This window comes from Daphnia magna, unplaced genomic scaffold (genome assembly GCF_020631705.1).
Source record: "Daphnia magna isolate NIES unplaced genomic scaffold, ASM2063170v1.1 Dm_contigs112, whole genome shotgun sequence".
NCBI lineage: Eukaryota > Metazoa > Arthropoda > Branchiopoda > Diplostraca > Daphniidae > Daphnia > Daphnia magna.
Window position 1 is genome coordinate 139,064 of NW_025533126.1, and position 23,164 is coordinate 162,227.

The 23,164-nt window shown below is 43.0% G+C and overlaps 2 protein-coding genes and 1 non-coding gene across 3 annotated transcripts; all 3 read right to left on the reverse strand.

The window, feature by feature from the left end:
- Positions 1 to 2,663: 2,663 nt before the first annotated feature.
- Positions 2,664 to 4,927, reverse strand: LOC116918552. Its single transcript, XM_045166871.1, has 5 exons — positions 4,107 to 4,927; positions 3,675 to 3,788; positions 3,087 to 3,215; positions 2,734 to 2,889; positions 2,664 to 2,667 (listed from the first exon to the last, which is right to left on the reverse strand). Exons 1-5 carry the CDS (start codon positions 4,919 to 4,921, stop codon positions 2,664 to 2,666), a joined length of 1,218 nt encoding a protein of 405 aa, XP_045022806.1. The 5' UTR covers positions 4,922 to 4,927.
- Positions 4,928 to 12,199: 7,272 nt separating this feature from the next.
- On the reverse strand, positions 12,200 to 12,271 carry Trnaq-cug. The gene has a single exon. It is a non-coding gene; the product is annotated as a tRNA-Gln (tRNA).
- A 2,996-nt stretch (positions 12,272 to 15,267) lies between these two features.
- On the reverse strand, positions 15,268 to 16,509 carry LOC123466652. The gene has a single exon (XM_045166872.1). It carries the CDS (start codon positions 16,498 to 16,500, stop codon positions 15,268 to 15,270), a length of 1,233 nt encoding a protein of 410 aa, XP_045022807.1. The 5' UTR covers positions 16,501 to 16,509.
- Positions 16,510 to 23,164: the final 6,655 nt, after the last annotated feature.

Below are 23,164 nucleotides of genomic sequence, written 5' to 3' on the forward strand. Positions count from 1 at the left end.
TCATGGTGGCTGCTGTAGTACCCCGAACTTCACGATCCAGCCGTTCGATGAAAATCCGAAGAATTACGCTCGGTTTAAGGCCAAATTCCGAGCCTTATACGAAAACGAATACAACGGTTCCCCTTGTCCTCCTGTTTATTCTTAAAGAGTTCCTAACAGAAAGCGTTCGTAACGAAGTCGGTAACGAAACGAAGTACTGATGGTTCCATGTATTCCGTTGTGTGGAAACGTCTCGATTCAGTTTATGGCCGAACCGAGATTATGGACCAGACGTACCTAGATGACCTGCTCCAGATTCCGCCATTGAAGAATCAAGAAGCTGGCAACCTAAAATCCTTCGCGAACCGTCTACATGGTGCAGTGGCGACCCTATCCCAATCGAAGTATGCGCAGGAACTTCACAGCCGCACTACCCTGATGGCTATTGAAGCGAAGCTGCCGGCATACCTCAGGGACAAGTGGAGTGAGAAACGTAAGATGGCGGGGCAGAATTGTACATCCTTGACCTGGATGATTGGGTAACTTTAAAATCCATGAGTAAACAACATGGTAAAAACGTATTCGAGTCTTTGCCCACGTCGACGTCCAAAAACGTGAGAATCAATGAAAAGGAGCCAGTCAAGAGACCATTGTATCCACCATTGGCCATGTATCGACAACGGAAGGCTCGAAAGTAACGGCAGTATCTTCCCCAGCAACCGTGCCTCCGAGGAGCCGACCGCACACGGAGAAGAGAAGAGCCGAGAAGAAGGAGCATTGGAAATGCTTGGTATGCCACGGCAAGGCCCACAACCTTATCGAATGCACTGCCTTCACCTCTCTCTCCCCAGAAAAAAGGGCGGAGAAAATCTTCAAGTCCGGAAGGTGTTTGCTATGCCTCACCGGCAACCACGAACGTAAGTAGTGTCCGAAAGACGTCAAATGCACCATTAGTGGTTGCACTGGCTCGAGACATCATCCCTTGCTTCATGGAGCTGAATTCATCACACAGCGGAAGTCAGCAGATCAACACACTCCATCGGCACCAACATCGACGGCATTCCTTGGGACACCTACCCATTTGGAGCCTTTAAAGCGACGTGTACGTTTTAAGATCGTACCAATCCGCATTGATGTTGGTGGAAGGTGGTTCGACACCTGCGGTTTCTTGGATACCGGAAGTGACACCACACTGATAAGGAGTGATGTAGTAAAGAAATTGAAAATCGTTTGGCCGTCTAAACGCATCAACGTTGTATCGTACGATGGGACCACGTCTAACGTTTGTGCTTCCCTAGTACACTTCTCAATTTCATCCCGTGAAGGAACGAGCAAGTTTGAAGTTAAGCATGCTTACGCCGTCGACAAATTGAAGGTGACGCTGAACTCTCCGATCGACCCTCAGCAGATTGAATCTTGGACACACCTACGTGGTATTGATGTCCCGAACGTTTAACTGGAGGATGTAACCGTACTCATCGGAATTGACGTAGCAGAAGCCCACGATCATGTCGCTTCCATCAAGCCGCCGGCTGAAACAACAGGGCCCATCACCTTCAAGACTACTTTTGGTTGGTGCATGGGTGGTCCAACGGGCCCGCAGAACACCGATATCCCGTTCATGGCACACATTGTGTCAAAAGAACAAAGCGAAGACCTGAACGAGTTAGTGAAGAGATTCTGGCAACTCGAGGCAAAGGATGTCGAAGAAGAACCGCCAGTTCTTTCCGAAGACGACCTGCGAGGAAAACGTATCCTCGACCGCACTGTAAAAAACGTATGTAATCGTTACCAAATCGGCTTGATGTGGAAGGCTGATGACGTAAACCTTCCGAAAAATCGGACGTCTGCCTTGAAAAGGCTTTATGCACTCGAGAGGCGTTTCCATCGAGATGCTGACTTCGCCCGAAAATGCGATGCCGGTGTCTAGGAGTACATCGCATTTAAACATGCCAGGCTTCTCACGACTCAAGAAGCATTGAAAGAAGGCAACAAAACGTGGTATCTACAGTACCCACCAAACGATTAGGTACACCCCCGTTTTTTTAGTGCATTCTTATGGCGCTACGGGTCTTAGGAAAACTTGAATATCTTTTTACTGATCAGGACTAATTTTTTTTTTTCATTTTTCCTCTATCAGAAGAGAAAGTGCTCTAAAAATTATCTTAACAGGAAAAAATTGTAGAAGTTACACCCAGGGCGCTAAAGTATCGTTCACATGATTAGGTACAACACTTTTCTCCCCATAAACGCCATGTTAATACTGGCGTTTCCAAAAATATAAATAAAAAACTTAAAAACCTCCTTAAATTATTTTTTTTTATGCCGAACGACACTTTTTTCCTTACTTTATTAGAATATAGTGCATATTTTTGAATTGTTTGAACTAAAAAAGTGCCCTTCTATACCCCAAAGTTCTAACACTCAAATGTTTTAGAGAAAATTGAGATTTTTGCATCCGCCACCAGATGCACTAGGATCAATTTCAAGTGCTCAGATTTAAATTTTAAAAGAAGAATGAATTTAAACTGTTTTGATTGTTGCTGTAATGTATAACAACAACTAAAAGAATGTCTGTGAATTCGTTGTTATACATTACGGCAACAATCAAAACAGATAAAATTCTTTCTTTTTATGATAAAAAAATCAATTATTTTTTATTTAATTTTTTTAATACGAAAAATCTAGCTGTATTTAACAAAAAAAAATCTGAGCACTTGAAATTGATCCCAGCACCCCTGGTGGCGCAAGCACAAATCATAATTTTCCAACTCACGAATTTGGGGAGCCTGGCGTTCCAAGCCGACGCAAAAAGGTCGATTTGTACCGGCCAAATTTGCGACAGCTGTTTGAACTTGTCTTGCAGAAGCATCCAATCGCTGGAGTCGAGCGCCGTCCTCAATTTCTCGTCTGCCATAATGTTACAATTTCCTGGTAAATGAGAAGCCAAAATACTAATATTGCGGGCTTCACACCATTGAATAATTTGAGCCCCAATGTTAGAAAGAGCTCGCGAGCGAGTGCCCCCACACTTATTAATATAGGAGACTGCCTTAGAATTATCTAGGAATAAATGAATCGAAATGATATCGGAAGAGTTTGCGAAAGCTTGCAACGAAAAATATGCGGCCAAAAGCTCTAGTTCGTTAATATGGCGATGTTTGTCAGCAGCCGTCCAAGGTCCCCGAGAACGAGAGCCGTCACAAATTGCACCCCAACCGTGAAGGGAAGAATCAGAAAAAATAACCAAATCGGGGTTGTCAGGGAAAAAGGTTCTGCCATTACACTTTTCCAGATGAGAGGCCCACCAAATCAGATCGGCTTTGGCAGGATCAGAGAGCGAAACCATTTTGTTCAAACTCCCTGGGATTCCGACAGAAAAAGATTTTGTAATTTTCTGAAATGCCCTTGCGCGAAGGGAACGGAGGGGATTGCCCACGAAAATTTCCCCATTACCTTTTCCAAGGTCTCGCAGCTTTACACGCCCAGGCTTGTCTGAAATAAGGTCGTCGCAAAGCTTTACAATAGATTTGACCTTCTCTGAGGGCAGTGAATTAGATAGAGAAAGAGAGTTAATGACCGTGCCTAGATACTCTAGAATTTGCAGGGGAACTATAACCGATTTTTCGTAATTAATAATAAAGCCCAGAAACTCCAGTAACCCTATGACGACCTTTTTGTCCAAAAGAAGACCGTCATGAGACTGGTTCAGAATAAGCAAATCATCGAGATAGATTATTAACCGGATGCCACGCCCACGTAAAAATACCACAACAGGTTTTAAAAGTTTTGTAAAAACTCGGGGAGCTGAACAGAGCCCAAACGCCAGACAGAGGTACTCATAAAGACTGCCTTTCCAAAAGAAACGGAGAAACCTACAGTGATCGGGTGCCAGGGACACTAAAAAATAAGCATCCTGTAGATCGATCTTAACCATCCAATCACCACGTTGAAGCAGATATTTGACACACTCAAGACCCTCCATTTTAAAATGTTTGTAGGCGATGAAAGCATTGAGTCGTTTTAAGTTGATGATTGGCCGCCATCCGCCCGATTGCTTAGGAATAGCAAACATGTTAGAAATGAAACAATCACTAAAACTGGAAATAACAGGTCTAATTGACCCTTTCTCCAGTAAGGTATTAACTTCCTGAACGCAAATGGTTTTTATGTCTTCAGACATAATACAACCTGATGGAGTTGAATACTGGACGATAAAGTCAATGGAATAACCATGAACGACTGTAGATAAGATCCATTGATCGTTAGAAAAGAAATGCCATTTGTTTGCAAAATTGCTCAAACGACTGCCTACATTATTAGACCGAACGGGAGGCCCAACAGGAAAATCCGAGGAAGAGAGAAAGGGGAAAGAATCTACATACTTGTTAATGGCACCCTGGAGCGGCTGCTTCAAGAAAGGAGATCCCTTGTCGTTTTTTTCGCCTTTTCCTCTGTTGCTGAAACCACCAATTTGGTTATTACGGCCGTCGTGCGAGTTCTGATTGCGGTCGCCATTGCGCCGATTGAAATTGCCACGACTCTGGCTGGAAGAGGAACCACCATCGCGTCCGATTTTTGCCAACTTAGCGTCATCATCCACTTCTTTCACCATGACGTCAATAAACTTAGAGCCAAACAAACGCTCAAACTCGCGAGAAGAGAAAGCCCTTGGGTCTTTCAGCAAAGGATTCATGGAAGTAGCCACGTGACGAATTACATTTTCACGTCGCAACTTGGAAACGTTGGCAAAAGCAAAGCCCAACAGACGGAGAGAAGACTCTAAACTACTAAACAACGGATCGTCAGTCCTCAACTGGTTCCAGGCATGCAGCATTGGCTGAATTGAATCTAGCATTTGATACTGAATGGACTTCAACATAGTCTCCTGATAGTCTTTCAATTTGGGAAAATTCTTGCTTCTTAACCATTTACGTTCCATGGACTCATCAAGCTTAGGACACAATAATTCGAATGTACCATCAAACTCTGGCTTGAAGTTAAGGCGTAAAGCCTTGGCCTCGTTGGCAGGTAAGCCTTGCAATAGCCATTTATGAACCTGACGAGATTTAACACGAGATATATGGAAAGAATTACCATAAGTAGCAGCAGGGTTTGGTGAGTGACTACGTGACCGAACAATGGAAGGCGAACGAGTTCGCGAGCGTCCCGAGCGAGAACGAGATCGAGAGCGAGAGACGCTCCGATCACCACGTGTGCGTTGATTACGATCGCGCTGTGACTGTGGGCTGTTGCGAACGCTAGGCAGAATGGATAAAGAGTTGGGATCTGAAATAGAAACCCGTGAATCGAAAGGCGAGTTTCCACTTGCCAGAGGATTCGCCGAAGAAAAGAGAGCACGTTGACGAAGAACGGAATTACTAGATGCGACAGACGCGGCAGACATTTTGATGTGTTCACAATAGCAGGAGCTAAAAGAGTTCTGAGGACTTAGAGGGTATTCTCCCGTATATTGACGATGGCGCTGCTATCGCTTCAGTATTCTTGGGAGGAGCTAAATACAAAGTGTTCTACACCGTTAAAGTAGAGTATTGGCATTAAGAGTGTAATTGAATACAGCAATAAATGTTTTCTCAAGGATGTACTTTTGACTATGACAAACATCTTTGGCATCGAAATTGACCTCTAGTTTAAGTTTCCCGACGAAGATAGGATGCGAACCCATGCGTGCAATGCTCAATAGGTTAGCAGTCCATCACCTTAACCACTCGGTCACCTCGTCTGATTGGTTCCACTACGTTGAGGTCTTGAACCCTAATGTGTAAGCGGAGGATTTCAATAACATACAAATTTAACGAAAACACCGATAATAAGAACTTGCTGGAAAGAAAAATATTCAAATTACGCCTAATAAGGGACTTGAACCGTCGTCCTCAGGATGAAAAGTCCAACCCTCTACCAACTGAGCTAACCGGACTACGTAATACTTGCCTATGTTATTCAATACATTAACACCACGTAGTTTCTTTGATCATGCGACGACAAATTATGAAACCCACACATTTTCAAATAAGTCTTACATTACCTTGATCCAAAATCACGGTATAACATGTCTCGAAAAATGAAGAAGCCGACAAATTTTCAAATTTTTTTTATCTTGGTCGAAAATAAGGGTGTCCATGTCACGCAAAATGAGGAAACCTTCAAACAAACAAAAAAAAATCTTACATTGCTTTGATTCAAAATAACGGTCATCGTAGCAAACCAGCAAAGATGAAAACAGCGTTTTTTTATTTTTATTTATTAGGTGTCACTGGCCATGGCGGGGAGCCACTGCTTACAGATTACGGGCCACCTCAGGAGGCCCTTACACACCGATATTGCATATTGTGATATTTTTATTAATTATTGTTATTGGGGCTTGTGTTAGTGGGATTTAGTTGGCATATTAATTACGGTTATATTCTTTCTAATAGTTTGGACTTGATTAGGAAAACAATTAATTTCTGGGCCATTTTTTGTTGTGAGTGTTTAGGTATTGAGCAGTTGATTCCCGTTAGAGTTGGTACGTTCATTGGGTGCTTCAGCTTTTCCAACGTTTGTTTCAGTTCTTCTCTGGCTGTGGAGTACGTGGGGCATGGAAGCAGTACGTGTGATGCGTTTTCCGTTTCAGTGCATCTATGGGGGAAGTTAGGTTTAGTATCCATGTCCCATTTACTTATTGTTCCGTTGAGTTTGTTATGGCCACTGCGAAGTCTTATTAGTGCCGACTGGATTGGTCTCACACTGTGGGTGAGCCATGGGAGGGTTCCCATGCTGTACCGGCTTGTAACTGCTAGGTTTGTTGTTGTTGCTTTGATGCGTTGGAGCATTTGTTGTTTGTGGTCATTTATTATTTCCCGGATTTTTTCAGGGACGCTGTAGACATTCTTGAGGATTGCTGCATCCTTCTCTGTTCTCCTTAAGTTTGCTAGATGGTCTGCTACCATGTTCCCTGCCATTTCTGCGTGTCCAGGTATCCAAAATAATGTTACATTTGTGTCCGATGCTTTGAAGTTTGTAATGTGTCTTATGATTCCAGGTATGTATGCACTGGCCTCCCACTTGAAGTTTGTTATAGCCTGGATGGCTGATTTTGAGTCGGTAAAGATGGTTATTGTGTCCCATTCCTGGTGGTAAGTATGTTCAAGGGCTTGCATAATGGCTGCTAGCTCTGCGTTTAAACTGTTGGTGTATTTTCTCAGTCTCCATGTTAAGTTTTCTTTTTTTTTAGGTATGTGGCATGCGCATGTTGATGTACTAGTAGTTTCGCAAGAGGATCCATCGGTAAATATGGATAGGTGGTCTGCTTGTTCATGGTCTGTTAACTCTTGTAAGAGAGTTGAGGTACGTATTGGGTTAGCTGTTGCTAAATGTTTGTTTAATGGGAAGCTTCCACTTGGGATTTCAAATAGGCCCCATGGTGGGATAGGATCTATATTCGGTTGTGAGGATGGTAGTGTTTTCGGGTAGATCCTGTGTGATTCCTTGAGGGCCTCCTGGTGTCTCACAGCTGCTGGAGTACTTCTGGGCTTCCACTGTGGTTGGGGGTGGGTTAGTGTGTATATCGTCTCATAAACCGCGTTCCACGGTTTGTTGCATAGTTTGGTTAGATATTTTTTGTCCAGCAAGTCCCATCTGTCCCTAGTGGATGATATTCCTGTTTCCACACACACCAGCGCCGTTGGGGTGGACTTGAAGCAGCCTAATATCGTCTTCAGTATTTGGTTTTGTTTTATTTCCAGTTTTTGCAGTTTTGACCTGGGTATTGATGACAGTGCCAGTGCTCCGTAGTCCAGCTGGCTTCTGGTCATTGCATTGTAGATTTTCACTAGGAGTGGAAGTTTTAACGTCGTTTTTCCGTATGTTAACATTTTTATTAGGTTGTGGCTATGCGTCAGGCTGGCACTTAGGTGGTTGATGTGGTTTTCCCAAGTCATTTTATGATCGAATATGACTCCTTGGAATTTGTAGTTATTTGTTTCTTTTAAGTGAACATTGTTAAGAGTTAGGTTAATGTTTCTTTCTTGTGATTTTTTCCTTGAGAAGTGGACCAGCATGCACTTAGTTGCGGAGAATTTCATTCTCCAGTGTTTTGCCCAAGTTTCAATTTTGTTTAGGTATCCCTGCAGGTATCTTTCAGCATCACAGTTTTTTTCTGTGGTGGTATGGATTTCAACATCATCGGCGAAGAGCGACACTTTACATTCCTTATCTTGAATTGGGAAATCAGCCATCATGATGTTAAAAAGCAGAGGGCTTAGGACGCTTCCTTGAGGTACACCTTTAAAAGTCAGTCTTGGTTTTCCTGATGTTGAGTTGTTAACTTTCACTGTTATTATTCTGTCACTGAGGAAATTGTTGATCCATTTGAGAGTTTTTCCGTTGATTTTGAGTTTGGTAATCTTGTACATTAATCCTGTTATCCATGTATTGTCGTATGCTTTTTCTATATCCAGGAATATTTCTGTTGTTAATTTCTTGACATTGAAGCCCTGTTGAATATCCGTTTCCAGTCTGGTGATGTTATCCAAGGTCGTGCATTCCTTTCTAAAACCAGTCTGGGCTTTCGGTAGGTGGATGTGTTTATCTATGTACCATTGAAGCCTGTTATTAATTAATCGTTCCATCACTTACCCGTGGCATGATGTTAAGGATATGGGTCTGTAGGATCCCGGCTCAGTTGCTGGTTTGCCTGGTTTGATGATGGGGATCACTACGACATGTTTCCAATCTTCAGGTATGTGTCCGTGTTTGAGTAGTGTGTTCAGCAGGTGCAATAGTGATTTGATGTTCGTACTGTTGAGGTTGTTCAACATTTTGTTGTGGATTCTGTCGTTACCCATCGCTTTACTTGTTTGGACTTTGAGGCATCTGATTAGTTCTACTTCTGAGATTGCAGTATTCAGCTGATGGGGGTGGTCGTTCTGTATTGCATCTTCAATCTTTTGTCTGTATAGTTCTTCTAGTTCGTTGCCTCTATGTTCGTTAGCTGGGCAGAATTGGTCTAGTAGTATTTTTGCTTTTTCCGTGGGGTTGGTTGTTTGGTTGCCTTCTTTATCTTTGATGGGGGATGTGTTTGGCTGTTTGATGTTTCCTCCCATCATGTTCCTAGCAAACTGCCAGAATTTGTTTGTGTTTTGGGGGTTATCCATACCATCTATGTATTGCTGCCATGAGAGGTTTTTTGCTGCCATTATTGTTCTTTTCTTAATCTTCTGTTCTGTTTAGGTTAGTTTTCTCCTGTGGGAGAAGTGTGCGGTGCCACTTTTGGTACGCTTTCCTTGTGTTTGCTGTAGCTCTTCGGCATTCGGCTGACCACCAAGGTTTGTTGGATTCTTTGTAGTTTTTCTTTGGTCTATGGTGTCTCTCCGATGCTTCTATTATGGCTTTGTAGAACAGGTGGTATACTTTTTCTTGATTGATTAACACCGGGTAGTTTTCTTGAGTTACTTTTTGCGAGATAACTTCGTTCCATCTGTTCTAGTTGTCTTTTTGAAAGGTCAAATGATCGTTTGGTGCAGAGTTGGTTGAGGTATTTAAGTCGAGGTCAATCATTACTGGCAGATGATCGCTTCCCCAGTATGGTCCCGTCCTTACTGTGATTAAGCTTGCCAAGTCCTGTGATTCGAAGGTTAAGTCTATTGTTGAGGGCTGGTTTCCATTGTTGCTTGGTCTCGTTCCCAGGTCCTTGGGGGTGCACAGGATAAGTTTGTCTTCGTTCGCCAGGTACTCTGTTATTATTTTGCCGCTTTTGTTCTGTTGTCGGTCTTGTTCCCAAACATTAGAAGGTGCGTTTAGGTCTCCTGCCAGGATTGTGCTATTCGTCGTAGACTCAGCTATTCTACTCCATTCTTGGTAAGTGCAATTGTTTCCATTAGGACAATATATTGAAATTAGGTCTAACAACTTGTTGTTTTTTAGTCTCATAGTTATTCCAACTGCTTCGAAATCGGCTGTTTGTGGGAGTAAGATGGGAGTTGCCTGGATGTTCTTTTTAATGAGTATGGCTACTCCTCCGCCTTGGCTCTGACGATTGAGGTAAAAGGACTGGTATGCATTAAATTTGGGTATATAATTTTCTTTCCAGTGTGTTTCGCTCAGCATTACAATGTGTGGATCGTTGCCCTTATGTTGGCTTTAAATTCTTGTAGTTTGCTTTTGTAAAGGCTTCGGGAGTTCGATTGTACTATCCTAATTGGTGCTGTCATTTTTTAAATTGTTCTGCTGGTTTTTTCGGTGGGTTAGCGGCGGGTCTTTCTGGTCGTGTGGTTTTGAGTTGAGCGTCGCCGCTAGCTGGCATCGTGAGGTTTTTTTGTAATAATGCTGTTAGTGACTGCAGTTGGTTGAAGGTGGCGCTGAATCCGTTTTGAATTTCCGCTTTGATCGTGTTAACGGCTTCGGGTATAACGAGCAATGGTTCTATTTGTTTTTTCAGGGTTTGGATAGAAATCTCTAGTGTCGTTATTCGATCTCCTATCGGAATTGCTGCTATCTTCATTGCTGTTATTTGTGTTTTTAATTTTTCGATGTCACGTCTTAGGATCGGTATTTCAGGATCTTTTTCCTCAGGAGCCAGGGCCGATGTTGCGGGAATTTTTTCCGGTGTGGGTTTAGTCATTAGTTTGCTTGCTTCAGGTATCGGGATCTTGTTTTCGTAGGCAAACCTTATCACTTGTTGTTTGTTTGCGAACAGTGGGCAATCGTTCGATTCTGCGGAGTGGCCAAATTTTCAACATGAAAGGCATTTGGTCGGGCTTAGGCATTTTACATCAGCGTATGCTGTTGCGCACAGTGTTTTCAGATTAGTTGGTTTTTACAGGTTTCCTCTAGGTGGCCAAAGATCCAACAGATACGGCATAGTGCTGGTCTAGGGATATAAGGGTGGACTGGGAATACCTCATGTGCTATGATGACTTCTCTTGGGATTGTTTGTTTGTTGAAGTAGAGGACTACGGTTCTTAGCGGTGTTCTTGCTCCGTCCGGTGATGTCGTCCAGAACCAGTGTAGTTTAGTTACTGCTTGGTCGGATAGCAATTCTAATAGATCTTCTTCTGCGTCGCCAGTTGGTACGTTACGTATGACTCCTCTTACGAAGGTTTCAGACATCGCGGGGGTGCATTTTATTTGGACATCTTTTACCGCTTTTAGCTCCAAGAGTAGTTTCTTTTGGTTGTTCGATGCAGGGTAGATGTTGAGGGTTCCGCGGTGTGCCCATTTAGTACCATTTTAAACCTGGCCTACTATGTGTGTTAGGTTGGAGATAAATTGTTTCTTTTCAGTCAGGCTCAGGAGGTTGAAGGATTGTGGATTGCTTATGAGGTGGATTATTAAGGGGGCTCCACTTGTTGTTTGGTTGTGGAGGTCTGAGAGTAGTGGTTGGCCTGGTCTTGGGTTGAAATTCTCCATTTTTTTCTTCCTTTGATTATTTGATTCTTCATATGTCATTTGCTCATCCATGTTACTGGATACTGGCTGTTGGTCAGGGGAGTACAGGTGGGACATAGCGTGTTTAGAGCGTGGTCCTTAAGGCGGGGGGTAGTTGCTAGGTAGGGTAAGAATTGTCACTATTTTGGCGCGCACTTTTCACACTTCTATCTCTGATCGTGGCTCAGGTGAGACTCCATGAAAACAGCGTTTGCTTCTCGGCTAACGGTCACATTGTTGTTTTCCGTCTGCTATTGTGACATTCTGGATATGCCATCTACCGGTAGAATGTCAAGTGCGCTAGTGGCTTGGTTTCTGAGTCCTTCACAAGATGGCCTAACATGGTAGAACACCACCTACCTAATAGGTTTCGTTCAGGGAAAACGCACAGAGTTTAAGCCGTGTTAACAAAATAATTGGACATCAAATACTGAAAGCATATTATTCATTTATTTATTTCACATAAACTATGGAAGTTTCTACTCTTGGTACAGATCACCAGATTTTAGTTGCGCGTGCTGACAAATTAAGTTGTTTATTCATTTAGGTAGTAGAGAGTTCACGGTATCATAGAATTGTTTCTCGATCGAATGTGTTGAACACATATACATGCCTCAATAGCGCAGTAGGCAGCGCGCGAGTCTCATAATCTCGAGGTCGTGAGTTCGAACCTCACTCGGGGCAGTACCAAGAAAACTAACTAAATTGTTTCCACTAACAGTCAATCTCTGTAATAGCTGGTTGGTTTCTAAATGCTGCATGTAAAACAAGAAGTATCACGGTACGATGGTAAAGGTTCTACCGAGATTTGAACTCAGATTGTCAGATTCAGAGTCTGAAGTGCTAACCATTACACCATAGAACCACTGCTTTTTAAACACCATAGAATTACTTATAACAAATGAGGCTTTCTTAATTGAATGCAGCAATTAATGTTTTCTCAAGAATGTACACTTGTAAATTGTTCGAGTGAAACGAAAAACAATTTTGATTGTTGTGTGAATAAAAAGTGAAGACATTGACTGTGTGTTGATCTTGTTTTATTAGCTTATTCTTAGCAAACAAAGGAGGGGTAACCAAAATAAAGAAGGTGGCGCCCTCTTGGTGGGTGGGCGTACTTTAACTATTCAGTATTCAAAAGCAGAAAAGAAGGATAATTCAAATTCCGGTCCGGATTGATTAATTTCTTCTGATTATTGTTGTTATTGTTGTAGAATCTGTACTTGTTGTTGTTGTTGTGGCTGGAGTCTTTGCTTCTGTATCCTTGGTTAGGGTATCTGTCGAAAATAACCATAAATTGGTATTAACGAATAAAGGGCCGGGTGGGTGGGAGTATAGACAGTCAATGTCTTCACTTTTTATTCACACAACAATCAAAATTGTTCTTCGTTTCACTCGAACAATTTACAATTGTCATGTAAATTAAGTTCGACATTGACTGTGTCTTCAAAGCACATCACGGACAATCCAAGGGAGGAATGAATATATTAAAATAAACAATGATGAGGGATTCTATTAAAAACCTATTCTTCCGAGTCCGAGTCTTTGAGGACCGATTGGCCTACTACATTTCTATCAACATTGACGTCTCTCTGATAGAATTTGGCAAAGGTTGATTCTCTGGACCAATGACCCTGATTTAAAATGGATTTCAGCGGTACTCCATTTGCGAGGGCCTTCGAGCCGGTCGTCCCTCGAGTTGAATGCGAGCTAAAGACGCTAGTATCAATTCCGCTTTCTCGAAGTTGGTCCTTAATCCATCTGCCGATTGTTCAGCTTGTCACCGGTTTGGGAGGTTTTGTAGAGCCAATGAATAAATGACTCCTGTTCGCCTCGTTTCTTAGAGACGCTGTTTTGGCAATGTAGGTGTCATTACTTTGCACCGGGCAGATTGCTGAGTTTTGGGGCCATGACTGGATAGAAATCTGATGCAGAGGGCCTGATCGTTGAGATTTCCTAGGATTGCCTAACGCAAAGGAAATTTGCAAATCTGAAAGGTTAATTGAGGGTAGCTGGATAGAAGCAATCTCTCCTCCTCTTAACATTGTTGTCAGAGCTATTAACGTGGCCGCCTTTCTTGAGATTTGGATAAGAGATGGATCGATGGTTGCCGATACATCGAAGAAGGCCAGCACGATGGATGGGTCCCAGGTTGTGACGTATCTTTGCTTCGGAGGCTTTTGATTATAAATTACTCTCATTAGCTTGACCACTAGAGGATTTTTGCCTATATCTGCTATATTATTTGGCCCCATGCAGAGTGTAGATGATAACATTGAACGTGCGATATTTACCGAGCTGTAGCTTTTTCCTTCTGAGAAATATTCGGCCAGGAAGCTTAAAACGTCGTTGACAGTAGCAGACATGGAATGGATACCCCGTTTGATACACCAAGAGTTCCAAGCGTTCCACGCTGATTGATATGCAGCTTGTGTATTGAGTCTTGCTGCACCCAGCAAGAGTTCAATAACATTCTTCGGAAGGCCTCTGCTTTCGAGGCTACTCCGGAGAGCTTCCATGCGATTAGTCTGATTGATGAGCTCCTTGTCAGCTGATGCTGGTCCCCCGTTGGGGATGTAAGCAGTCCCTCCTTGGGGAAGAGAAGCCTGGGTATCTCCACAGTCATTTCCATTAGGGCCGGGAACCAATGTTGACTTGGCCAGTATGGAGCTATTAAAATTACGTCCGCCTCTTCCCGCCGAATCTTCGATAGACAGAACGGGATCATGTTGAAAGGGGGGAAGCAGTATCCCTTCAGATCCTTCCACCGGAAGGAGAACGCATCCGTTCTCCACGCTCTTGGTTACGGAAAACGGCTGACAAATTTGGGCAATTGTGCGTTCCAGCAACTGGCAAAAAGATCCACCTCCAGCTTCCATGTCATCCGGATTATGCTGAATGTCTGAGAATCCAGCTTCCAGTCTCCCGACGTAAGTGGTCTCCTCGACTCTGTATCAGCCAACATGTTAGAACGGCCCGGGATAAAAACGGCAGTAAGAGATAAATTTCTGATTTCACACCAATGTGTTATTTGCAGAGCAATCTTGCACAGCTCCTTAGATTTGGAGCCACCAAGCCTGTTGATATAGCTAACAGCCGATGTATTGTCTACTTGCATTTCGACTGAGGTGTTCGATGCCGTTTCAGTGAAACATTGAAGCGCCCTAAGTGCCGCCAGCAACTCGAGATAATTTATATGTTTCTCGCTTTCTTTCTCTGTCCATGGACCACCCGTTCTTGAATCAAGACAAACTGCTCCCCACCCCGTGAGCGAAGCGTCTGAATAAATTGATATTTCTGGAGAGATAAATATGATTGGGCGGCCGGATATGTAGTCAGCACCTGATATCCACCATTCTAAATCCTTTTGTTCCTCCAAAGAGAGATAAAAGGAGGCATCTAAGTTTCCTTTTGCCTTTCTGGAGTACGAAATATGACAACGTTGTAGGCTTCGATAGTGGGCCTGCGCATAACTCACCACGGCTGCCGCCCAGTTCATGTTACCTAATATTCTGGCCATCTCTCTTAGATAAATCTTGTTTTTCTTTACATATTTCCTGCATAGATCTTTAATGTCCGAAATCTTTTTGTCTGGCAGACTGAGCTTCATGGTTATAGTGTTGATGGAGAGACCTAGATATTCTAAGATCTGGACCGGGTCTTCTACTGATTTTTCCGAGCTCATGACAAAACCGAGTGATTCCAGTGTCTTTTTTGTCAAGGCCACTGCTGACTTTGCTGCTAGTAGTGAACTGGCTATGATTAAAATATCGTCAAGGTAAATGACTAGGCGTAGCCCGTTCTTTCTAAGGTATGCAACCACTACCCTCAAAAGCTTGGTGAATGCCCAAGGCGCGGAGCTTAATCCAAAAGGTAAGCAACAAACTCATAACAAGATTTCCGCCATACGAAACGTAAAAGTTTTCTGTGACCTTCAAACACTGGGACTGTCAGATAGGCGTCTTTTAGGTCTAGTTTAGCTAACCAATCCCCTTCCCTAACGGTGTGTCTGATGGTGCTAATTCCTTCCATCTTAAATGGATGCTCGACTAGAAATTTGTTTAAGTTCTTGAGGTTGATGATTGGCCGATGCCTACCTGTCTTTTTCGGGATAAGAAAAATGCTACTTATGCCCGGCCCGACTGCTTTGACTGTGGCACCCTTCTTGAACAAGGAAACGATTTCTTGGTCACAGAGTTCCTTTTGCTGACGAGACATTACGGCATTGGACGGAGCATGAGACTGATACGGGTCCGATAAAAACTTCAATTCAAAACCTCTACACACTGTCGCTAGGATCCAAGGGTCTTGCGTCAGTTGAGACCATTCATGTGCGAATCGCGCAATACGGCCCCCAAAAGAATCGGAAAAAGCGAGTCTAGTTTGCACATTCCGATTCTGAGCGTTACTTCCGGAAGATGTAGATGGTCTCGGTTGGTTGGGTGGTGGAGCTGCTGATTTCCCCGCTTGGTTGAGTTTGTTGAGGGTGTTGACTTGTTCCACCAGAGCATCCACAAATTTAGGACCGAAAAGAAGTTCGCCGCCCACTGGCAAGATACCTTTATTGTCCAAAAGCCCGATGTTTTGAGGATATATCTGCGACAAAATGTTGCGGCGCCTGGCTGTAGTGACGTTGTAGAGAACTGCCCACCATTTAAGAGCTGCACGAACCGCGAGCGTAATTTTTCTTGACTTCTTCTTCCTTCCTATGCGGCTTGCTAAAAACATAAGAGGTTTTACTGCATCGATTAGTTTGTAAGTCTGGTTTCGATACACTTTTTCTAGTGGGTCGATGTTGTTCTTGGCTGCGGCTGAATTCTTTACACTCTTTAGACGAATATAAAACGCTTCGTCTAACGACGGGTTAGTTAACAAGCTTGAATTTTTCTTAATCTTAGGCTTGAAAATCTCTCTTGCTGACTTAGCTTTAGCTTCTCCTAAACCTGAAACTATCCATCTTGACAAACCTGTCGACTTGGTATCGTTGAATTTAAATTTCACCGAGTAATCTCTGTCTTTTCTTGAAGAAGATGAACTTGACGAACTTGAACTTGATGAAGAGTCGGACGAACTAGAGCTTGAGTCCGACGACATGATGTTTGCTTAGCGATAGCTAAAAAAGAACTGAAAAGTTAAAGTACGCCCACCCACCAAGAGGACGCCACCTTTTTTGTTTTGGTTACCCCTCCTTTGTTTGCTAAGAATAAGCTAATAAAACAATGTCAACAAACAGTCAATGTCAAACGTAATTTATATGACAATTGACTGTGACAAACATCTTTGGCATCGAAATTAACCTCTAGTTTAAGTTTCCCGACGAAGATGGGATTCGAACCCACGCGTGCAATGCACAATGAATTAGCAGTCCATCACCTTAACCACTCGGTCACCTCGTCTGATTATTCGACCACGTTGAGGTCTTGAGCCCTAATGCGTTAGCGGATGATTTCAATAACATACAAATTTAACGAAAACCCCGATAATGAGAACTCGCTGGAAAGAAAACTATTCAAATTACGCTTGATAAGGGACTTGAACCCTCGACCTCAGGATTAAAAGTCCCGCGCTCTACCAACTGAGCTAACCGGGCAACGTAATACACGCCTATGTTTTTCAATACATTAACACCACGTAGTTTCTTTGATCATGCGACGACAAATTATGAAACCCACATATTTTCAAATAAGTCTTACATTACCTTGATCCAAAATCACTGTATCCTTGTCTCGAAAAATGAAGAAGCCGACAAATTTTCAAAATTTTTTTATCTTGGTAGAAAATAAGGGTGTCCATGTCACGCAAAATGAGGAAACCTTCAAACAAACAAAAAACAAAAAATCTTACATTGTTTTGATTCAAAATAACGGTCATCGTAGCAAACCAGCAAAGATGAAAACAACGTTTGCTTCTGGGCTCACGGTCACATTGTTGTTTTCCGTCTGCTATTTTGACATTCTGGATACGCCATCTACCGGTAGAATGTCAAGTGCGCTAGTGGCTTGGTTTCTGAGTCCTTCACAAGATGGCCTAACATGGCAGAACACCACCTACCTAACAGGTTTCGTTCAGGGAAAACGCACAGAGTTTAAGCCGTGTTAACAAAATAATTGGACATCAAATACTGAAAGCATATTATTCATTTAATTATTTCACATAAACTATGGAAGTTTCTACTCTTGGTACAGATCACCAGATTTTAGTTGCGCGTGCTGACAAATTAAGTTGTTTATTCATTTAGGTAGTAGAAAGTTCACGGTATCATAGGATTATTTCTCGATCGAATGTGTTGAACACATACAGTACCCACACAAAGTTTGGAAACACGACGAGTGTTTCCGCGCTTTTAACACGGCGGCTTACGGGCCGAAGTGTCTGCCTTTTTACGCGATAACTCACGTTTGAGTTATCACAAAGCAAATCCAAAAAAATTCTCTTGTTGAGGAAAGAATTTCCTTTCACCGTGATTTTTTTGAAATTTTTTTGAATAGAAGTTTAGCCCCAAAGTCATAGGTATAAATTTAGGAAACATCGGCGTGCTCGCCATATGTTTCCATGCTAAAGTGTATGTTACTGAAAAAATTATTAAAAATTCCAATATATGAATTTTTACTTGAAACTTTTACAAACGGTAGACGACATAGTCGTCTACATTTTGACAAAGTTTAAATTTTTTTGATGAAAGGCTGATTTTTGCCGATTTTTTAAATAAACAATGCCGATCAATCTTTCGTGGCGAGGGGACGAAATCCTAGCCCGGGGGAAGAATGGAAGGGAAAAGCGAAAGGGGAAGTCAAAGTCTTTTTTACGCAACTAACACTACAACCAACACTATCACTTATTGCACGCATTGACATGGCCGTATTTGCTCTCAATACAATTATTTTAGTCCTATCTTCAATACTTAATTCTTTTATGTTTCCCATTTATGAACTGGAAAAAAACGTTTGCTACCCAAATGCACAATTGAAAGATGTCTGAAGTCTCCGAGACTGAAAACTGAAGTAGCATTTCTTTTAATAACTATTACAAAATAGATCTTAACAAATTTTCGAAATCAGTTTTGGGCTGAAAAATATTTAAATTTGATTTGGTCACCCTTCCCCCCAAAAAACAAAGCCACAGAAATGAATCGCCAGCGCCACTAGCTTCAGAACCCACGCATGCAATGCACAATGGATTAGCAGTCCCTCACCTTAACCACTCGTTCACCTCGTCTGATTATTTCCACCACGTTGAGGTCTTGAGCCCTAATGCGTTAGCGGATGATTTCAATAACATACAAATTTAACGAAAACACCGATAATGAGAACTCGCTGGAAAAAAAAATTTTCAAGTTACGCACGATAAGGGAGTTGAACCCTCGACCTCAGGATTAAAAGTCCTGCGCTCTACCAACTGAGCTAACCGGGCAACGTAATACATGCCTATGTTTTTCAATACATTAACACCACGTAGTTTCTTTGATCATGCGACGACAAATTATGAAACCCACATATTTTCAAATAAGTCTTACATTACCTTGATACAAAATCACTGTATCCATGTCTCGAAAAATGAAGAAACCGAAAAATTTTCAAAATTTTTTTATCTTGGTCGAAAATAAGGGTGTCCATGTCACGCAAAATGAGGAAACCTTCAAACAAACAAAAAACAAAAAATCTTACATTGCTTTGATTCAAAATAACGGTCATCGTTTGTTTGTTTGTTTGACTATGTTTAGAGTGCCTCCACTGCGGGAATACCGTCACGGATACGGGTCTTCTGATGAAGGCCACAAAAAAGCACTGGCGATGGAGAGGTCGAAATGAGAAAAGGGGGAAAGTAGGATAGAAAACTGATAGATGATTAAATGCGTTTAAGAAGGTCGGACTTCCAAAGAAATTCGAGGACGGCGTTTCGAGTGGCGTAGTTAGAGTTAGAGTCGTCGGCAGAGGGGCTGAGTAAAGTCTGGAGGTCCATTGACAGATTGTGCTCCGAGCAGAGTCGTCTAAGGGCCGAGCGGTGAACTTGGTAATGCGGGCAGGCAAAAAGCACATGCTCGATTGTTTCCTCTTCGACACAGCCATGAAGACACTGGGGAGAAACCGATGGGTCGACCTGGGTGAGACGAGCGTTCAGACAGGTGCGGTTTGCGCGTAGCCTGTGGAGAATGCTATTCTTACGACGGCAGGGGTGGGTTAGCCACGGGTCAGGATTTTGGGCGGATCTCGGGTGGCTCTCGAAAAAATGGTGTTGGCTAGAAAGGTAAGCAGCTAGCATTGAATTCCAGTTTTGGCGATATTTTTTCTTAACGTCTATAAGTGAGGTGCGGAGGGTCATTTTCTCGCACTGCGATGACCTTGCTACATTGGCTAAATGGTCGACAGTGTCATTTTCTACGATCCCGATGTGGCTAGGGATCCAATGTAACTCAATTTTGAGGTTGGAAAAGAGGGCGTCCGCAGCGATGTTACGTATGTTGATGATAAGCTCATTAGATGGTCGAGGGTTGTTTATGGCTTCTATGGCCATGCGTGAGTCGGTGAAAATTTGAGCAAGTGCTGGAGAAACGTGACGAGCACATTCAATTGCTTTTGTTAAGCCTAACAGTTCAGCCGTGTAACTATCCGTGCCATCGGGGAGTTTCCAACCCTTAGACATTTGAAGCTTTGGGCAGTAGATGGCGCATGCAGAAGAATTGTCACCCGGGTTGACTGAGCCATCAGAAAAGATGGAGATTGAGTTGTCGTCTGCATTGTTGGTGTTTGGGTACAATTGTCTGAAGAGGATTTTTGCATGAGTTTGGTTAGCCGAGGAGAATTTTTTTGAGAAAGGGAAGAGGAAAGTTGGAATTTTCGGCATAATCCACGGGGGCTCTCTTAGTTTTCAAAGATTCCAGTGCAATTGAAAGAGGGAGATACCATAGGCCGACAGTTGAGATTTACTGACCAGGATGTTGGGAGTGCTGCGCGGTTTCCAGAAGGTAAGGCTATTGTAAGTTTGTGAAGCGTTTTTGTAAAAAGGATTGTTGGTCTTGAAATTTAGATTCATGACGTATTGACACGCCAGCCATTCACATCTGCAGCGGATGGGACACAAGCCAGAGTCAAGCCAAACATGAGCACGAGGAGTGGATTTGGGGGCTAGTAGAATGGATCGAAGAATGGAATTTTGAATGATGTCTAGCTTGCTTACCAGAGACGAGCATGATTGGAGGATGACTGGATAAGAGTAATCCATGATGCTTCGAACAAGGGCAAGGTATAGGTTAATAAGTAGTTTCGCCTTGAGGTTCATGCTTCTTCTTAACAGGATCTTAAAGAGATTGTGCCTTTGAGCAACTTTACCAAGTAACTCAAGGACGTGTGGCCTCCAAGACAGTTTTATGTCAAAGATAATGCCTAGGAATTTGCCTTCCTCTACATCAGGAATTCTTTCTCCCAAGGCTTCGAGTTGGAGAGGCGCATTGGATCCTCTGCGTCTACTGAAGGAGATAGTAAAAGACTTGGAGACGGAGATGGTGAACTTCCATAATTTGCACCATTTACAAAAACGGAACAGAGCCTTCTGAAGTGCCAGACGGGCCTTACGTCTGTGACGGTGGGCAATGGAGGCTGAAATGTCGTCTGCATACATCCGAAGTGATACTCCTTGGGAGTTTTGGAGGCTGTTTGCCAGTGGAAAGTCTCGAGTCATCACTGTGAACAGAAGCGGACTGAGAACTGCGCCTTGAGGAACGCCTAAAGAGATGGTTTTCGTTAATGAGAACGTGCCGTTTAGACTAACGCGTACCCGCCGTAAGGTAAGGAAATCTTTAAGCCATCGAATGATGTAGCCTGAAACCTTCACCTGGCAGAGCTTAAAAAGCAGGCCGGTTATCCAAACGCTATCACACGCTTTTGAGATGTCAAGGAACACACAGTGAACTTCTTTTTTGGAATTAAAGCCAGTTTTAATGTTATTTTCTAGATCCCAGATGAGGTCGTGTGTGGAGCAACCTTGACGAAAACCAGCTTGAGAGGTCGGAATAAAGTTGTGGTGATCTAAGTGCCACGTGAGTCTGGCTTTCATTATCCGCTCAAAGCATTTGCCCATGCAGGAGGTGATGGAGATTGGTCGGTAGGAGTCAACTTTTTTGTTGTCTTTTCCTTGTTTCAATAGCGGCAGAATATTAGCTAACTTCCAGTCATCAGGGCAGAAACCGTTTCTGAAAAGTAAGTTGAAGAGACTGAGCAGAATCTTGCGATTGGATAGATTGAGATGGTGAAGCATTTGGTTGTGAATAAAATTGGCACCCATGGCATTGCTTTTAGGGACCTTCAGCGCAGCGCTTAGCTCGTCCAAAGAGATAGGTTCGTTGAGCGGGTTTCTTATATCGTTGATGGCATCTTCGATCCGAGATAGAAGGGCGGTTTCGACGGGGTCATGGTTTGTTATGGAGAAGTGGGCATGGGCAGTGAAATGTTCGACGAATTTATTTGCTATTGTGACGTACTTCTCAGAGGTGCTGATGTTACCTGCCACTGGAATGTTCGTCCAAGCATTAGAATTTGAGTACCTGGCACCCAGCAGGCTATTGGTAAAGTTCCAGATTCTTTTCGTATTTTTTGAGTTGTTTAGGTCATCGATTAGCTTGACCCATGATAGATTTCGGGCTTTTGCCAGAGTTCTCTTTTTACGAGCTTCAGTTCTGTTGAGTGCCTGTTTGTTAGCGGGCGAGGGGAGAGCCTTCCACTTGTTGTATGCCCGACGTGACTCGGCGACCGCTTTGCTGCAAAGCGCATTCCACCAGGGACGATGTTTTTCTTTTTTAACGGGAATGTTTTTTTGGGGTAAGAAGTATTTTTCGCTTGCAAGGAAAAAGGCGGATTTGACCAAACCGTAAGCTCTGGCGGGATCATTGATACGATCGAAGTCCGACGCTAAAAAAATCTGGTGAAGTTCTACGTTCCAGGCATTCCATTTGGAGTTTCTGAGGACCCAGAGTGGTTGAGACGAAAGTTCGGCGTGCGAGTCTGCTAAGCTGATAAAGATGGGAAGGTGGTCACTGCTCCAAAAGGGTCCGGTTACAATCCGGTGAGGAAAGCCGAGGTCTGTTGTCATAAACGTGAGATCAATAGTGGAGCCGGTGCCTGAATGAAAACATCTTCTCGTGATTAAGTCCTTAGGAGTGGCCAGTATCCACTCAGGGGCGTCATACAAGAACTCCGCGATCGCTCTCCCACCTCTGTTTTCTCTGTGTGTAGACGTCCAAAGGCTATGATGGGCATTAAAGTCTCCTGCGATAATGGTAGGGCCTGAATTCTGGTGGAACAGCCTAGCTATGAGATCCGAGTCGTATGCGTTGCCTTGCGGGCAGTAAGTAGAGAAGACAACTATTTCTCTTTTAACGAGGTTTTGTATTTTAACGCCAATTGTTTCAATGCCGTCTAAGGGTTGATCGAGAGAAATGAGACTGAAACTTAAGTAGTTCTTAAGGAGGATAGCGACGCCTCCGTAACCGTCTGGGCGATTTTGGTGCACTAGTTTGTATGAGCTCAGTTTACGGTTCATAAAAATTACGTTGTTACGTACGTTAACGTGCATGTAACGTCGTAGCAGAAAATGAGGGATTACAGGATGAATGAAAAAGATGGAAAAGATGACGGATGGGAAAGAACACTTTATTTCTTTGTAAACGCAGTGGAGGAGACAATTTTTACCGACGTGGTAACAGAGGGACAAATTGAGATGAATTCTTTACTTTACTACTAAATGGATACTGACCAAAAAATGGGGG